The 17,496-nt window shown below is 40.8% G+C and overlaps 1 protein-coding gene across 4 annotated transcripts in view; it reads right to left on the bottom strand.

The window, feature by feature from the left end:
* Positions 1 to 828: 828 nt before the first annotated feature.
* Positions 829 to 17,496, bottom strand: part of LOC122774730 (CUGBP Elav-like family member 3) — a 26,683-nt gene continuing 10,015 nt past the window's right edge. For 2 of the 4 annotated variants that reach the window (XM_044034217.1, XM_044034220.1), the window contains 11 exons: positions 8,782 to 8,830; positions 8,345 to 8,473; positions 8,173 to 8,252; positions 7,427 to 7,582; positions 6,843 to 6,987; positions 6,390 to 6,539; positions 5,849 to 5,914; positions 5,056 to 5,160; positions 4,763 to 4,906; positions 4,393 to 4,554; positions 829 to 1,938 (listed from right to left, as the gene is read on the bottom strand). In XM_044034217.1, the coding sequence (XP_043890152.1) occupies positions 4,427 to 4,554; positions 4,763 to 4,906; positions 5,056 to 5,160; positions 5,849 to 5,914; positions 6,390 to 6,539; positions 6,843 to 6,987; positions 7,427 to 7,582; positions 8,173 to 8,252; positions 8,345 to 8,473; positions 8,782 to 8,830 (1,152 nt within the window). In that variant the 3' untranslated portion in view covers positions 829 to 1,938; positions 4,393 to 4,426. Of the gene's footprint in view, positions 1,939 to 3,940; positions 4,040 to 4,392; positions 4,555 to 4,762; positions 4,907 to 5,055; positions 5,161 to 5,848; positions 5,915 to 6,389; positions 6,540 to 6,842; positions 6,988 to 7,426; positions 7,583 to 8,172; positions 8,253 to 8,344; positions 8,474 to 8,781; positions 8,831 to 17,496 lie in introns of all 4 variants that reach the window. The other 2 variants (XR_006361017.1, XM_044034219.1) reach the window with 2 other exon arrangements.

Raw genomic sequence — 17,496 nt, 5'->3', positions numbered from 1 at the left:
ATCACAGTCAACCTTTCATGGCATCAGCTCTGGCTTTTGATCTGTTCATGTCAAATAATATATGTAAATATGCAATATTTACAGGAATATACAATTTGACGGAATATGTGACCTTTCTTAAATGCAAACAGCTGTTGCACTTGTGGCATTTGCAGATTCGTGTCTTTTTTGATATTTCATTTGTAGTTGCCCTTCTCACATTTCGTTTTCAAAAGAAACAGACTACTTTGCACTCACGACCCATGGACTATTAAAAAGAAGCATGTGAGGGGTCACAGGCTGACATACAGTACAGTATGACCTAAAGTGTAAATAACCAAGAGGCTGGAAAGGAGCTTGTCTCAGATAGTCACAGTATACACATGTACAGCAGTTTCAAACAGACAAGATCACTGATGTCATTCATCATGTAAATGTTGACTATTCTGAAGATTTTACTTTTTATACTTTGCAAAAGATACATGGCATTTTCTTGTACCTAAATTAAAACACTTACTGGGACAGCCCTTAAAGATAAAACTATATAACACCTGATTGGTGATAAATACACCTTGATTGACTCGGCTGCCATTAATGATTATAGAAAGTTGTTAGCATGGCTTTTTAACTCAATGTAGGTGAAAATGGTCTTGACCTCTGACGCTCATACGCTCTGTACTTACCCCCCCTTCTGGTCACAAGATGCTTGTGCAATGTAATTCCTCTGGCAATTTTGCATGGAATTATCCCAGTCCAGATTTTAATGGAAAATAACTTGGTAAAAAACACTTACACACACAGACAGACAGAGAGACAGACACACTCAATAAATCACGTCACCACATTCAGTATGATATTATTTTTTTATTTTAACTTAAAAAGAGAGTGGATCAAAAACAGGATTCAATAAATTAGAAATAAATATAATTGCTGTCATAATTAATACATACAATTGCAAGAGTCTGACAGAAACAGGCCCTCAAAAAGGTTTTCTCTAAAAAATTCTAAAATTAAAATATTGCAACCCACTCAAACCCCTTCTCCCAATAAACAAAATAATTGATAAATTAGTAAATAAATAAAAAATAGCTCAAATATTAAACCTCCCGAATAAAAGTGCAACCCCCCCACCCCCACCCCTCCCTCCCCAGTGTTTCACCTAAAATCTAAGTAGAAATTTAAAATAGGTTAGTGATTTCCCATTTTACAATTTGGAATGTATTATACCTTTATGTAAATGATGATGTTACTAGTAATAATAACAATAATAATAATAATAACAATAATAATAATGATGTTGCTGTGTCCTGTTTAATGTTTATCTAAAGTAGTATTCTTTTTGCATTTTTTTTCTTGTTTTTTAAATGCTGCTCTTTGTAAACTAAATTATTTACAGGTCATAAGGATTTTCTCCAAAGTCTCTCTAACCTACTGAATTAATTGTCTTTTTTTGCATTTTCCTTCTTTTTTTCATTATGAAAGATCGGTCCCTCTATATTTGTCATGTAATAGACATGGTATAGACATGATAAAGTCTATTGGAGTGATATATCATCATTTTCCATCAGTTTCCTTCATACACACTTGGTCCAAGTTGTCTTAACTGAAATCAACACCCTGTTGGCAAACTCCACACAGACTCTGGTCAAACCAGGCTCTCGGCTGTACGGGCAAGATTACTGACTCATGTGAACTGCGTGTGTCTGTGTGAGTGTTGGCAGGTATGTGTATGTCTGTGTTTGTGCACTTGTATATGTACATTTGTATATCGGCCTTGTACCGTTTGAGGTTCAGTGTTGAGAGTGCGTGTTTTTGTGTAAGCATGTGTGTGTATGTGTGTGTGTGTGTGTGTGTGTGTTTGTGTGTGCGACTGCACTCTCTGGACACTCAAAGGTAGCAGACAGTCTGAAAGCACAATGGACCCTGGGATCCCACCTCAGCTGGACTCTGCAGGGTCACCTGTGAAGGGTGGGAGGGTTGGGGGAGGAGGGAGTGATACAGAAACATGGAGAGAGGGAAAAAGAAGGAGGGAAGACATGTTAGCGTTATAAATACACTGGAGTGCAATGGCTGATGTTTACATCTTGACAAACATGCCCCTTCCAATCAAACAAAACTCTTGTGTAGGCATGGCTTGAACTACACTCATAGGTCTTGCAGCAAACTGCACCCCAGGATGCTCCTAGATTATTTCTGATTCAGATTCATAGTGGTGAGTCAAAACAAGAAGGCATCATTCACAGTTGTAAAAGCTCCGTATTTCATTACATCATGGTGCTTTAACACATACACACACAGTGTCTGGATCATGCAACTCAATACAGTGGAAATCATTAATTAATATGTGTCCTTGTGTGATTGGACGTGTGTTTGAAGGTGTGTGCATGTGTGTGAGTGTATTTATAGATTCCAGTCTCTTTATGTGTGTGACCTTATGAGCATGTGCTGCACTTCTATGCCTTGAATCATGGCAAGCAAACACTACTACCGACATGCATCACTCTGGCATTTGCAGTATAGAAATTCTGGGTGATAGTTTGAAATAGACATAGGGGGAGAAGTGTTGGAGGGTTCAAATACAGGTTTTATTATAAATGTCTATGTCATATTAAGAACTCCTTATTACCAACAAGGTACATGCAAGAGAAACAGAATTCTTTATTTATAATGTGTGCTGCCATGTGATGGTGCCTCCAAAAAAGAATTTGGCAGCAGCTACACATTTCCTACTTTCATAAAGGTTATTATTGGGTTTTTTTGAGGATATTATCTAAAACTGAAAAGATTCTGTATTCATCACTGTGACACAATTCTCCCAGAATTCCTATAGTTGAAGGCTGTTCTCCATTAAGCAAGAGGCACTTGTTTTTCCACCATGACAACCACATACTCTTTACCTTAAAACACGAGCTAGAGGGATAGAGAGAATAGGCTGGGATGGAGAGAAGTGAAGAAAGATTCTGACGGAGAAAACAAGAAGGAAGATATACTGGGACCAGAGAAGGATGAGCAGGAAGCAGGGATAAAGTCAAGGGGAGAGGGAGCAAACACCACAAAAGCAGTGATAGAGGATGTAAAAGTGGCCAATAAAGAGAAATGAAGGAGCAAAAAAAGTGCCACATTTAACAGTGAAACAAATTAAAATCCTGGGTTACAAACTCAGCCTATCATAATACACCTCAATGAAATGCATGCTCACCCCAAAAAAAGTGTGCTTTCATCATAAAACCTACGAAGGCTTAACTGATCTTTTCTTCTCTAAAATGTTTGGTCCATGTTTTGGAGCAGTTTTAAACTTAGATTATGCTGTACTTTATTTTCATTTTATCTTGACCAACGTGGCTTGCTGTTTTTGGATGTTGCATAAAACCATGTTTGTTTTTCCATCAACATATTGATGATACTTTTGCAGTAAACTGTACTGTAGTGCTGCTCTACATTTCTTCACCAGCCCACTATGAAAACCTCTGGAATAACTTTCTCTATGCAGACACCGATACAACAAAGGTTATGCACTGCTGTATCACACACTAACAGATGCATATGTACACATAGATGTCCACGCTCACTACTGTACCCAAACAATTTGTTAAAAAAATAATGACACCAAACAGAACACTACAGAAACTGATCAAAAACAAAGCAGCAAAAAAAATAACCAGCATTGCTACAGAATTTTATCAAATAACTATGCAATGATTACGTGTATCAAATATCCAATCCAATCAATTGAACTGAGTACAGTCCTGGCTATTGACAGTTATTGATCAGTATGTGCACAGGTCAATACAAAATAAAGTCACAATGCACCAAACACAGTCTGTGGTCACTACAGCAACAGGACATGCAAGTCAACGCATGGCTGGTTGCTCGAGGTGACAGAAAAAAAATTGCCAAAGGCAACCAACACAGGCAATCAATCGCCACAGCAACCCAAACACAAGCCAACCAATCAACTTACAACAATGTGAGAGGAAGGGGGGGTCAGGGCTTTATCGGTCACTAGGCAACCATTGCCATAGCGATGGGGTCCTCGTGAATTATGATTGGACGGAAGGGTCTTGGGTGAGGTAAGTTGCCGTTTCAGGAAAAGATCAAAACAGCAGGAAAGAAAATTAAAAAAGATTGTGATAGGAAATAAATAGGAAAACAATATTTTAGTATTTTCAATTTCCTGGATTGATTGATCTGTTTTTTTATATGAGTAAGCCAATGTATATTCACTGATATGTCATGTTAAGCCCCGCCTCTTAACGTTTTACCATCAGTTATCATTACCATGTCAAAGCTATTGCTACCTTTTTTCCACGTGTTATTTCACAGTAAGTTAACTTAATTGACCTGCTTCCAAAAATACAGCACCCCACTTCCCTTGGTATTGTGTCATTCGTCACCTCCTGACCACCACCTCACCTTTTCATTTCTTCTTCCTCCCCTCACTATTTATTTAGTATGGGCGATTGGCATCTTTGGGCCTTTTGAGCTGCACTTTCAGTCTCTTCATGCCGATCTGGAAGCCATTCATGGCCTGGATGGCGGCCTGGGCGCTGGCTGGGTTGTCAAAACTCACAAATCCTGGAAGAGAGGAGATAAGACCTTACATTACCTCTATGTCACCTTAATAAAGATGCAGAAATGAACACATTCAAGTTTTTTTTTCTTCATGACTTCTTCATTTGTCCTTTCCTCTCTTCCATGACTTCTTCGTTTGTCCTTTCCTCCCTTTACTACACCTGCGCTCCCCCTTCCCCTCCCTTTTTATCCCTCCATCTGTGTGTCTTACCGAAGCATTTGCTCTGGTTGGTGGCACGGTCCACAAACACCTTCGCTGAGATGACATTGCCAAAGGGCAGGAACATCTGCAGCATCTCAGAGTCACTAAACTCCTGGGGCAGGTGGTAGATGAAGATGTTACACCCCTCTGGACCTAACACACACACACGCGCGCACGCGCACACACACACAGACAAATTAGCAGGAGTGTAATAAATGACCTTCGGCTGAGAAAACCCTGTAATAAACAACTTTAAATTGAATAGAGGACGGTGGTCCCAGACAGACAGGAAGTCCTATCACCTTCTCTCTGCTGCTGTTGCTGGGGTTGCTGGTGTTGCTGGGCAACCAGTGTTGGCTGCTGGGGGAACGGCTGCCCAACCAATCCATATGCAGCAGGGTACGCCGCTATTGGGAGAGACAGGCAGTAACAAAATGTGATTGGGTAAAAACAACAGGTGGCAACATGACAGTGTCCAATAGAGTCCCTTCATTTGAACTAAAATGTCTCCTGTTGAAGGTGAAAACTATTAACTGTAACAGCTGAATAAGGGTGGAGTCTGCTAGACAATGACACCAGTGAGTGGAGTCTGGTATGCAGACATCAGGGTTCCCCTTTACTACACAGTAGTCAATCATGTGAGAAACCAAATGTGTGCCTCGTGTTACATTTAAATCAGGAAAACCACAAAAAGGCAATGCAATCTATTGTTCTTTGATAAATGTGTGTGATAAAAGAGTGTCTTTACTCTTCCGCAATGCATTTTCATAGCAATTTTCATCTATTTACAATTTTGTACCCATTTTACGTTTATCCTCTCAACACATACGTTAAAACGGCATACGATGACATCCACAGGTGAGATCTGATTCAGCAGCATCGCTGGAGCATTCAAACTGCTGCATTTAGAGCTAAGAAGGCAGCACTTGTTGTTTGTCGACTGACTGTTAATCAAGTAAAGTGCTTTTTGGCTCTATTTGGTATCATGTGAATCTGCTGTTTGCTCCAAAGGCCTTGCAACATTGTTAAAACAAAGTATATCAAACATCATATGCACAGAATGCAGAGGAAAGTGACATTTGTCCATCCACCAACCTGTGTAGTGCTGCATACCAGCATACGCCTGCTGTAAGGGGTCCAAAGCTGCTGCTGGACTTTGAGCTGCAGAGTAGAAATAAAATAAAATGAAAGCAATCAGGACAAAACACATGTAAAGGGAAAATGAATCCACATGATGTTCCTTTAATGTTTTAATTGCAATGCTCTACATGACTGTAGGGCTGCAACTAACGATTATATTCACCAACGATTAATCTGTCAATTATTTTCTCGATTAATGGATGATATGTTTGGCCCACAAAATGTTGAAAAACAATGATCAGCCTGGAAATGATGATGTTCGCAAATGTCTTTGTTTGTCCACAAGACAAAATGATTCTTAATACTTATTATGGACCAGAAAAGAAAGAAGAAACCAGAAAATATTCACATTTAAGAAGATGAAAAATCAGAGAACTAGTTTTAATTCACACTTGATTAATCAATTATCAAAATCGTTGACAATTAGTTAAGTAATCCATTAATCAAAGAATGGTTGCAGCCCTAAATGACTGTATACCTGACTTTGTTAGAATACCTTGATATGGGTGGACACCGTTGGTGTATAATGTTTCTGTTGCTTGTTGTCCATTGGTCGTGGCCGGCAAACTGCTGTAACCATTCACTCCGATTGGTGGAGGGAGAGCTGGTACAGGTGTTGCTGCAATAGTTGGTGGAGTGTTTGTACCTACAGACAAATCATACCCCAGACAATAAAAGGCTCTCTTTCATTGCTGGTCTTTATCCCCCAGGTATGTATTATTTGTGCAGTTAGCTTGCCATATTCATGGGAAATACTGTGATTAAAACCCCCCTCATTATAGCTCAATATTTTGATAAAACATCTACATAACAACTGCTGGTCATAATTAAAACACGTATACATTTTGTGCCATAATAGTACACACGGCAACAACAATATGTTCTGTTCTACACAACGCAGCACCTTTAAAAGTGATCATAAAATCCAAGTATGTGTGTGTGAGCCTACCCGAGGACGGTGTGATGGGTGTAATGGGTGTGGCAATGATTCCGTTGGCATTGAGTGCCGCCATCTGCTGCATCTGTACGGCAGCAACTGTTGCCACAGGAGACAAGTATGCTGACTGGGCAACCAGGGCCTGCTGTTGGACAAGCTGTAGACAGGGAAGGAAACAGAAAGAGAGGAAGGGAAGGGAAAGGGGGAAAAGGAGGTTGGAGAGGAAGTGAGGGGGGGACAGAGAGAGAGTGAGAGAGAAGACAGAGGTAGTTCAATAGATAGGAAAAAAGAGAGAGAAAGAGAGGTAAATGAGAAGAAGGGACATGGAGAGGGAGGGATACAGAAACAGATGAATAGAGATCTAATTACAAGGCCATTATGTCCAAAGTCAGTAGGTCAATGGTTGTGTGTTGCGGGAAAGCTAATGTCAGATGACGTATGCTCTGTTGTCTGTGTAATAACATTAGCCCCAATTAGACCACTGATAGCCTCTTCAAACTTATTACATCCTTCCATAAGCACAGAGCTCCCCTTGCAAACTTGCCGTGTTTGTATATGTGCCACAGAGAATGTTTGTGTGTGTGCGCGCCGCTTGCCTGTGCATTGACCGCCTGTGTGTAGGCATTGTAGGCGGGGTAATTGAGGGTCATGGGGCTGAAGATCCCAAGCTGGGAGGCCACCTGCTGCATCCTCCTCAGCCCCCGCTCCTTCTCTGTGTCAGCAAACTTCACCACCAGACTGGACGATGCTCCCTGTGAGGAGAGCGATGGAGACAGACCTAAGTATCAACTGCACTTACAAGTTAAGTTATGTGCTATCGTCTTTCTGTGTTAATGGCACAGGTCATTTATTCGTTTTCTCTATTCATTTAATGCTTTTTACAGGTCACATGTGGCTTAGGCCTACAGCAGCATATAGAGGATACCCTGGAGTGGACCACAGCAAATGTATGCTTCAATTACTTACATAATTACCTACATCAAAATTAAACTGTCTCCCCTGACTCATTCACATGTCTTTTGAGGACGTCTTTGTCTTATCTGTCTCATGTAGGCACATAATTAACAACTGAATTTGGCTCCTCAGTGAAAGTTGAACCAGTTAATTGTGGTTTTAAATTTCTTTATGGACAGAAAACGCAAACATTTCTTAAATTTAACAATTTTGAAGGAAAAACATTCAATAGCAATTATGTGTTGTGAATTTAAGTATGTTTACACAGTGCATAAACATCATACCTGTATAAACCAAACCTCTGTCACACTGATATTGAAAAAAATGTATATTTTGTTGGCGAATTATTGCCTAGCCTAGCCTGTGATACAGTATACATACAACTTACAGGCATTGTACGGCTTCCATGCAAGCTGTTGATGGCAGCCTGGGCTTCAGCATGTCCTTGGAATTTTACAAAAGCACACCCTGCACAAAACACACACACACACACACACACACATGTAATTGTAAAGTATGACTAAATAAATCAAGGCCATATGTGTTTTTTTGTGTTATACCTTTGCTGGTGCCGTCGGGTCCTCTCAACACAGTACACTCGTCTATGCTGCCAAAAGGCTCAAACAGCCTTCTGACATCCTCGTCGCTCTGTTGTTTACCCAGCATGCCAACAAACAACTTCCTGTCCTCTGAGGGAACAAGGACATACGGGATTACAAATACAAATCTCGTTTCTCATAAACTGGTCACACATTCAATGTCACAACTGTAAACATAGTGTTAATAAAAGACGATATGTCCGTTGAGGCTACACCTTTTCTCTCCACCAGGGAGCAGTATTGTCTACAGAGAAAAGTCACAAGAGAGGCGTGTGGAAATGTGGGTGTGTGCACCAGCATGTAGTCTTACTGAAAACACCAATAACCATGCAAGAACCATTGACTATGCTTCTACTCTGATCCAGCCTGACAACCGTGTATGTGTGTGTGAGTCTTACCTCCTCTGCCCTCGCTGTCAGCTGGTTTTACCTGGATTGGCCGGTTCATCTGAGGGACAAAGAAACAACAACGTCAACACAGATGGTCAACATAAACAAGTCTCTCTTCATTAATCTCACTGCAGTAGACCTCTTCACATGTGTTCAACTGTTTTACTGATTCATAAATACAATGCACAATAATCTGCATCTTTATTAAGGATTTTGACAGGCTGAGGTTAATGAGAAAAATAATAAATACTGAATTAATAGTCATCATACACCAGACTTCAGTTGGCAAAGCCTTTGACCAAATGATCGGCATCAAATAACATAAGACACAGTAACATAGTGGCATTTTACACTGGTAATTATCTGTACTGACAAATTATTTGGTTCCAGAATTCATTTGTGTGTCTTGAACCAAAGGTTAGTGAGTCTCAACTCTGTCACAGGTTACTCTATTTCTGTGACTAACCACACAGCCTTACTCTCTGACTTCACACACACCCACACACAGAATAAAGTGGGGATTGAAAAGTGATGAGATTAAGAATACAGGCCAGCTGATCTGGATTACAGAAGAACTAAGGATTAGATGAGGGACAAGAGTAGGCTGAGACGGGTGGAGAGAGAGAGAGTGTGTAGTGGGATGAGATGACAAGTGTGTGTGAAGTGAACAGGCACAGTCAGCTAAAAATATAAGGATGGAGAATGTGAGACTGAGCGAGAGAGAGGGTGAGAGAGTGTGTGTGTGAGAGAGAGAGGGCCTGGGGGACCCCGACTGACTTCGACCGTCTAAAAGGGCAGGTGTATGACCAAGAGTAACCCGGGGAGTCAGTGGAAATGCTGGTAAAAGTAGACTGAAACAGAGAGAGACCATGAGTGGGAGGATGAAAGCAGAGCTGCCCCTGAGAGGATGATTCAAAAAGAATAGAAAGAGAAATAAGAGGGAGGAGGGAGGAGTGGGGCGTGATTCAGTCGTGACTTGCTGTCTAAAAAAATGTCACGACTACGGAGATCCATTGCCTACAGTGTTAATGCATGCATGCACACACATATTCTGAATGGTTTACACTACACACCTACACATTCACGCACAGGTTTGTCTCTCTCACAAACACATTAGGGCATGCACGTCCACAAACACATACTACACACTGTGCTTAGTCATAGCACTGTGGCAACGAGACAAAGTGTTAATGCCAGAGGGATGCGGTGGGGGAGGAGAATAATGGCAATGAAAAGAGAGTGGAAGTGAAAGGAAGGGAGAGATGGAAAAGGATAGACGAGGCATGGAGCAAAAAAGAAAAGAGAAACATGGTGAAGAACGAAGAGACATTTTTACACAAACCAACACCAAAAACAAAAACAGCAGCAACACATTATCTCAATCTAAGCTTTAATTAATTTAATTTAAATTCTGCAAAAGCAAATCAAGACAACCATCTTTCATTTCATTTTTCATCAGGCTCAAGTTTAAAGTTCATCTCTCTGTTGTGACAGATAAATTAATGCTCTGTCTCCCTGCCAGTCAAAATGTGATTTGTTAGGAATAATAGTGGTTGAATTACTTGGCATCTTTGAACAGGGAGGGAAGAATAGCAGATGAGAAAAGCGATGGAACAGAGGGGAAAAGGAGGGGATGAGAAGGAAGAATTGAGAAAGGTCCCAGTGGGGTGTTAAGGCAATGTAATGAAGCTGGTAATTGAGGAGAGGGCAGAGCAGAGAGAGACTGATCCATACATTTGATTAATCGGCTCTAAGCTGTCACCACAAAGCTATTGATCTAAGGCAAGGCCATCACACAGTCAGAGGCTCAAACCCACACAGATGCACGCACATCTGCATGCATGCTCACATAAAACACACACGCACACAGAGAGGACACACAAGGTCTGCAATGGAAGGGATGATGTACATTTTTAACCTCATGCCTTTATTGACTTGAGCTGTCAGCTTATACATAAACTTACAGAAAATACACCCACACACACTCCGCCCTCACAGTTTTCTGCGACCTTGAATTCACGCTGTCCATCCATGCATCATCCATTCATCCATCCATCCATGCATCATCCATCCGTCCGTCCGTCCATCCATCACATCAGTCCTGGTGTTATTGCTGTCCATCCAGGCTGTCATCCATCTTGTGCTATCTACTCATCGATCAGTCCCGTCTTGTTCATTGATTTTGGGGCTGTGTCGTACAGCAGGCTGATTGTAGCAAGATTTGTGTCCACTAACCCTTTCTCTATCCTTCCATCCATCCATCACTCCTTCCATTTCTTCCTTCATTAGTCCTATTCAAGCTCATCCATGTGAACGTAAAACAGTCTGAACAGTAACACCTAATGAGTACAGACCATGGCTTATCAATCAATGCTTATCACGCTGTCTGAATATTTGTGTGTGTGTGTGAGTTTGAAAAGGAAAGATGGGAGTAAAAAGGTGAGGTGGAGTAGAAAAATCAGATGGTGAGATGTGTACACTGTGTTACAAAAGACAACATAATGGCATCGGAAAATTGGCATGGCAACCGGCTTGTTGTCATGGCAATCGTATGACGGCACACTGGATAGGTAAACAAGGATGCTGGTTGCCAAGGGCGACTGCTGTGCTCTTTGGATAAACAAAGAATCTGTGCTGCAGGATGGTTCGCTGGCTTCACACTGTTTAATTTTCTGGTTCTATGAGTTGTAAAGATATGAGACAAATGAGCAGCGAGTATCAGTAGAAATGGATGAGAACAAGGGAACTGAGCAGGACAGGAAATATTAGAGTATAAAGAAGAGTTGGGAAGGAAGGAAGAGTGAGATGGCTCAGAGCAAGAGAAAGAGAAGGTGAGGGAACTGAATCTATATTATAGCACAGTAATTAAAAGTCCCTTGAGCCCAAGAGAAAAATGCAAATAAAGCTCAGTCCCTGCTTGTCTGTTATAGTGCCTTTTTTTCTCTCCAACACACATGAACAGCCACATACTCCTATCAACTCAAATTATTCTCTAATTACTCACGTTCCAATTAAGACTTAATTAACAGTAACCATCTGCAAACGTGTGCACACACAAGGAGCTGGCTGAATACAGTAGCACGCTTTCATCCGTCCTGCTGCATACTAAGAAGCCCTCGCTGAGAGTTTCTGCATCTCTGAGGAAAGTGGATTCGTATGTGAGCCGCGGCGCGGCGATGCATGCGGGCGAGATATGTGATGTATGATTGCGTGTGAACTTGCATGACCACTCACATACAGTGGAGGCACGTCCGCTCCAACACACATGGCCTCACCCTGCATGCAAACGCTGCTCCATTTGCATGCTGTGGTGCTAACACAAATACAAACTCAGTACATGCATATGCAGCGTACAAGACACTTTTCCTCTACACGAAGAACACCCATCCCTTTGTGCTCACAGACACAAACACACATACTACACACTTTAAGTTAATCTTGCTCCCTGCGGTGATGCAGAGAGGATTGTGCCAGGATTAGGGGATATTAAATCCTTGGATTATCCAATCAAATTGTATTCTACTCCCCCCCCAACCATGCAAAATCAGCGGAACAAACCATTGCAGCACATCGCGAGGGAAGGGGGGGTAGAGGGTGTGTATATATAAACATGTCTGTGTTCATACACTATTTGGAACATGGATTAAATTACAGTGTTGAACCAGTGTTGACATTTTTGCCAACAAAACACTGAAAGGTGGTAGTCGACTAAAACAGAAAGTGATTACAGTGCACAGCATGACAAAAGACAACTGTGTGTGTCTGCACCTGAACTGTGCATGTATAAACAGTCACTCCCCATCTCTTTTTCTTTTACAAAAAATACAAACACACACACACACACATATTCTCATGCAGCATTCTTAGTGAGGACCCTTACCATAGCCTTAACCATCACAACTAAATCCCTAAACCTAAACCTAACCCTTAACATAAACCTAATTCTAACTTTAACCCTAACCCTGAAAATAGCCCTTTAAATATCCTCACTCCCTATGGATTTTTTGGTCCTCACAAAGACACACATACAAGAATACACACAGACACAACAGACACTTCCCTCTTCATTCTCCCTCTGAAACACTCCATCTACATCATGTTAGAGACCATTTTCCAGAGTGGACAAGAAAAGAAAACTTTTTTTTTTATATCCCTTCTACAGCATTTCTCCCCTCTTCCTCTCCCCAATCTATAAATCCCCTCTTTCCACTCTCAGCTCCATAATCCCTCCACAGCCTGACATAGGCATCTCTCCTTCTTTTTATAATTTTCCATTCCCTCTCTCCCTGTTTCTCTCTCTTTATTTCACTTTCCTTCCTTTGCATCCCGTTTAGTCTCACTTTTGCTCTCTCACTTAATTTCAGTTTTTCTTTCTTTTTTTATCACCGTTGAAACATGCCATGCAGGCAAAGTCATTATCATCAGTGTAGTGAGGCCTTGTGTTGATTTGACTAAATCAAACAGAGTTACATAGCTGCTCTGTTAAACTGTTCCTAATTCATGTTTTAATGGGTTTTTTAACAAATACATATGTTTTTATTGTTAATCTGGAAAAGTCCATTGTTTCTGCTCAGTGAAATGGGTGACTGGACATTTCTTTAAGCGACTGCTAGTAAAACAGTATAATATTTCAATAGTTTGTTGCCACTGTGCCCACATTTTGGTTCTAACTGTTTTTTTGAAAACTGATTTTCAAACGATAGTACCATCGCACATTTGACAAGAACAATCAGAGGTATAAATGTGATAATTATACAACTAGGCACATTTTCAGCTTGAACAGAGACAAGCTCTGATGTTCTAATTGTTTCAGCTGGAGCTGAATCAGAGTGGAAGGAAAATTAAATTGCAATTTGTGAACAAACCCCAAAGGTGAATATATTCAGTTTTCCTTTTATGGACAGCAACAGAAAAACATGTTGTGTGTGTTTTGCTTTGTTGTTTATTGCAGTGGACTCCATTCACCATTTGCTGACCTTCAATAAACTCACTTTAAACAATCATGAAAAAAACATTAGCTCTAATACATAATGTACACAAAGGCAGAAAGATACATTTAGCTGTCTCTAGTCAGCTCGACTGCATGTATCATCTTTAAAATGAAAACTCCATAATATGTATTTTCTGTGTTTGAGTCCAGTGAAAGTTGTCAGATATTATGGTATGGATGTGTGTGTGTGTGTGTGTGTGACAACGCTCTGCAAAAGCTGAGTTTGTGGCTCTCAGTCACAGCTGGATGAAGATACTGAGATATGACAAATGGAGAGAGTGGGAAGGTGGAACAGCCTGGCAGCACCGCTCTACCCCACCTCTCTCGCTTCTCTATCACGCCACGTTAAGGCTGTGCATCTCCCAGGTTACCTAGCAACATTGCATCTCGCTCGGTGTGGTTGCCAAGCAACGGGGCCTGCAACCATAATACAAGCTCCTGTGTGGCCCATCCCCCTGCTCTCATCCCACCTTCCTCTGTCTCTCTCATTCCATTTTCACACCTGAGAAGTCTGCCCTCCTTCTCCTCCACTCAGTACTTTATCTGGCAGTTAACCCTTTATCAGCCTCTCTACTGGAGCATGGATTACCAACATATTCTCCTCTCTCTCTCGTGCTCTTTCTCTCTCTATCACTCTTCACAGAAGTGGAACCAAACCATGCATAAAGCAGAACTAACTACCCTGTTGATCCCTATAATATGATGCCGTTTTTGTCAAACCCCAATGAGAACATCCTGCATACAGCAGTGGAGCACTCACTGAAATTTGATCCTCTGGATTTAGTCCAATATAATCCAACAGCACTATAACGGATAACTATTAGACCTATGCACTCAGACCCTCTTTCTATTTTCAAAAGTGTAAGTCCTTTGGGGAAATGAGCTGGTGAATTAAAGAGGCTGCTCAGAGCCATACAAATTCACAACTGCAGAAATCTTATATTCACTCAGATCACATTCAGTGACACATTTCCAGATGCTCTAACTGTTACATTGGGAAGAAGCCCATACATTTGAGGCAAGGTCGATACACAAATGGCTTAAATGGAAGGAAACATCACACTGACTTCTACTGTTTTTGTCAATTGATAGAAAACATTTATTTTATTTAACCTTGATTAACTGGCTCATTTTAGGGGGATCCAACTCAAGATGCCTATTGGCAAATGAGGTCGTATGATTTTATGCTGTAATATAGTCAGATTAGCTCAATTATTTTACTAATTCTCTATGATTTTACTTGTTACTTGTACTGTTAGGTGATTGAAAATAGTTTAAGGGAGCTCATTTTTAAATAAGTAAAACTGAAACATGTAGATGTAGATGGATGGCAAAGTCAGCATATATGTATTACATTTCCAGATTAGTTGGAGGTTATATCCTAATCTCAAACCAAGAAACTACATAAACCTATAGAAAGCATATTCAAGCATACACACAAATTCAAGTTTGCACAGTCTTGCATTCAAATATCTTGAAATCTAAATCTAAGAACACCCCTAAACAGGTTTAAATATAAACCTTAATCCTTTATTTCACTTGGCATAAACCCACATTCATGATTCAAAAGTGTGTTATCGACACAAGGTTTCTGGCACATTTTAACCACCGTACTAGGCCTGCTGTCCTTTTCTCTTGTCCTCTGTTGTCAGACACAAGTGGGGTGATTTCCTCTGATGTAATTTAGTGGTATAAAGCGCCAGCTTTGGCCCTTGGTCAGAGTGAAAAGGCCATTATTTAGGCAGCAGGTTGAAGCGTGGTTAGAGAGGGGAGCAGAGGTCACACCCCAGGTGCAACTAAAGCCTTGTCATCCCCTTGCCCACCTAATCACATACACACATATGCAGACACACACTTTGTGGCCCCCTCTGACAGATGTCTCTGTTTAAACTGACAGAAGTGCACCCAGACTCCCTCCCACTTCTCCACCACCCAGAAAAAGTCCTTTCTTTCACACACCACCCGCCTGCCCCTTCCTCCATACTCATTATGGCAAACTTTTGTCTAGTTTCCTCTTTCTCTCTAACCTGACCTTCTCAGCTCCTCCCCTGTCTCACCCTGCCCCCTCCCTGTCTATACACCCCTATTTATACTAAACCTCTTCATGGCCCTCCTCCACATCTCTTAACCCACCCATTCACACACTTCTTCATCCACTCCCCCACCCTGTTCTACAGACGATGACATACTTGTTGTTGGCTTTACAGCAGACAGAAACTATGTTTCATTCTGACTGAAAAGTTATCAACTTAGAAGTCTCAGTTATCAAATTAAATTTCCCCACTGCAGGACTAATAAAGGACTATCTTATCTTATCTTATGTTGACAAGCTCCAAAGCTTCTGGGAGAATATTCTTTGGATGATAAGACAAAGCTGGAGCAGCTGCAGCTCTATGTTCATGGACAGAACAATTATTCATCTGTCACAATTAAATCCTGTTGATCATACGCAAAAAGCGTGCATGCTGTGTGCAAAAAGCATATTTTAACATAAAACAACAACTAAAGAATGTACACAGACATGTAAGTAATATTAAATGTCCAGTGTGTAATATTTACCAGGATTTATTGATAGAAATTGAATATCCTTCCCGTGAGAATGTTTGTAGCTAGATGTACTTAAGCAAGGGTCTTATTTTTACAGAGGCTACTATATTTTACAGAGGCTATGTTTCTACAGCAGCACATTTTGAAGAAGATTACAATGTAAAGAAAGAACAATGGCTCTTCCCAGGAAATGGCTGAGAGTGAGAGAGTTGTCAAAGAGTGTTTACATCCTCTGTAATAAACACAAAGTCATTAATTTGTTGCCACCATTAGATGGCACTAATTCTAACTCAATGAACAATTAAAAAGTCACCATCAAGAATAGAGTGGAGAGCATAATTTAGGCATCTTTATTCTTTCCATTGGAAAATTCAGCCCACGTACATTTAAGCCATACACGGACAATTTGACAACACTATTTCTGGCAGCATCTACTTTCAATTCAGCAATTCTAAAATGTCATGCTTTTCTCTCCTTGTAGACATTCTTAGGTTGCAGCACATAAATGTATGTATACAGTGTGTGATTGGAAGTGGAAATGAAAGTGTGAATGTTACAGTAACTGAGGTAAAACAGAGTGGTGTTTGCTATGATTTCTGGCACCATACATCAGTGACACTACTCTGTGATCAAAGCCCAAGTGCAGATGCTGAGATCTGGGCATCTGTTCAGGTCACAGTATTGAAGTGATTTCTTGGCACACAATTGTTTTCTTCCAATAGTTATAATTCCTTTAAACCCCCAAATACATAAATCGAAGACGTTCTCCTTGTGTGCTTACAATAATCACTCAAATTCAAGCGTGTAATATCGATATTTTGCATCTATTTTCAATATAAAGATTGCCACAGACATTTGATTTGATATGCATATCCATGACCTTAAGTGTCCAGCGTGCAATCAGCCAATGTGTGAATCAAGGCACACTAAAGCTGTCCATGCTCCACTCCATCAGGGTCTAATGCAACAAAAAACCATGGATGAGTCCTTCAGGTGTAATAATGATGACGAGTAATTGCAACTAAATAGTCTTTCTTCTCTGATTGCTGAAACTAGGCTGTGCACATTTTTGCAGCTGGTTGGATCTACGAAACAGATGGCCTGTGATATAGACTCAACTCAACTTAGGGCTACTTTGGAGCTCAGCATCAGCGAGAAACAGATTTGACAGTGAACAGTCACATACC

This window comes from Solea senegalensis, linkage group LG9 (assembly GCF_019176455.1).
Source record: "Solea senegalensis isolate Sse05_10M linkage group LG9, IFAPA_SoseM_1, whole genome shotgun sequence".
Taxonomy (NCBI): Eukaryota; Metazoa; Chordata; class Actinopteri; order Pleuronectiformes; family Soleidae; genus Solea; species Solea senegalensis.
The sequence above is the reverse complement of the archived record's forward strand: the minus strand, read 5'-3'. Positions and strand labels throughout refer to the sequence as shown.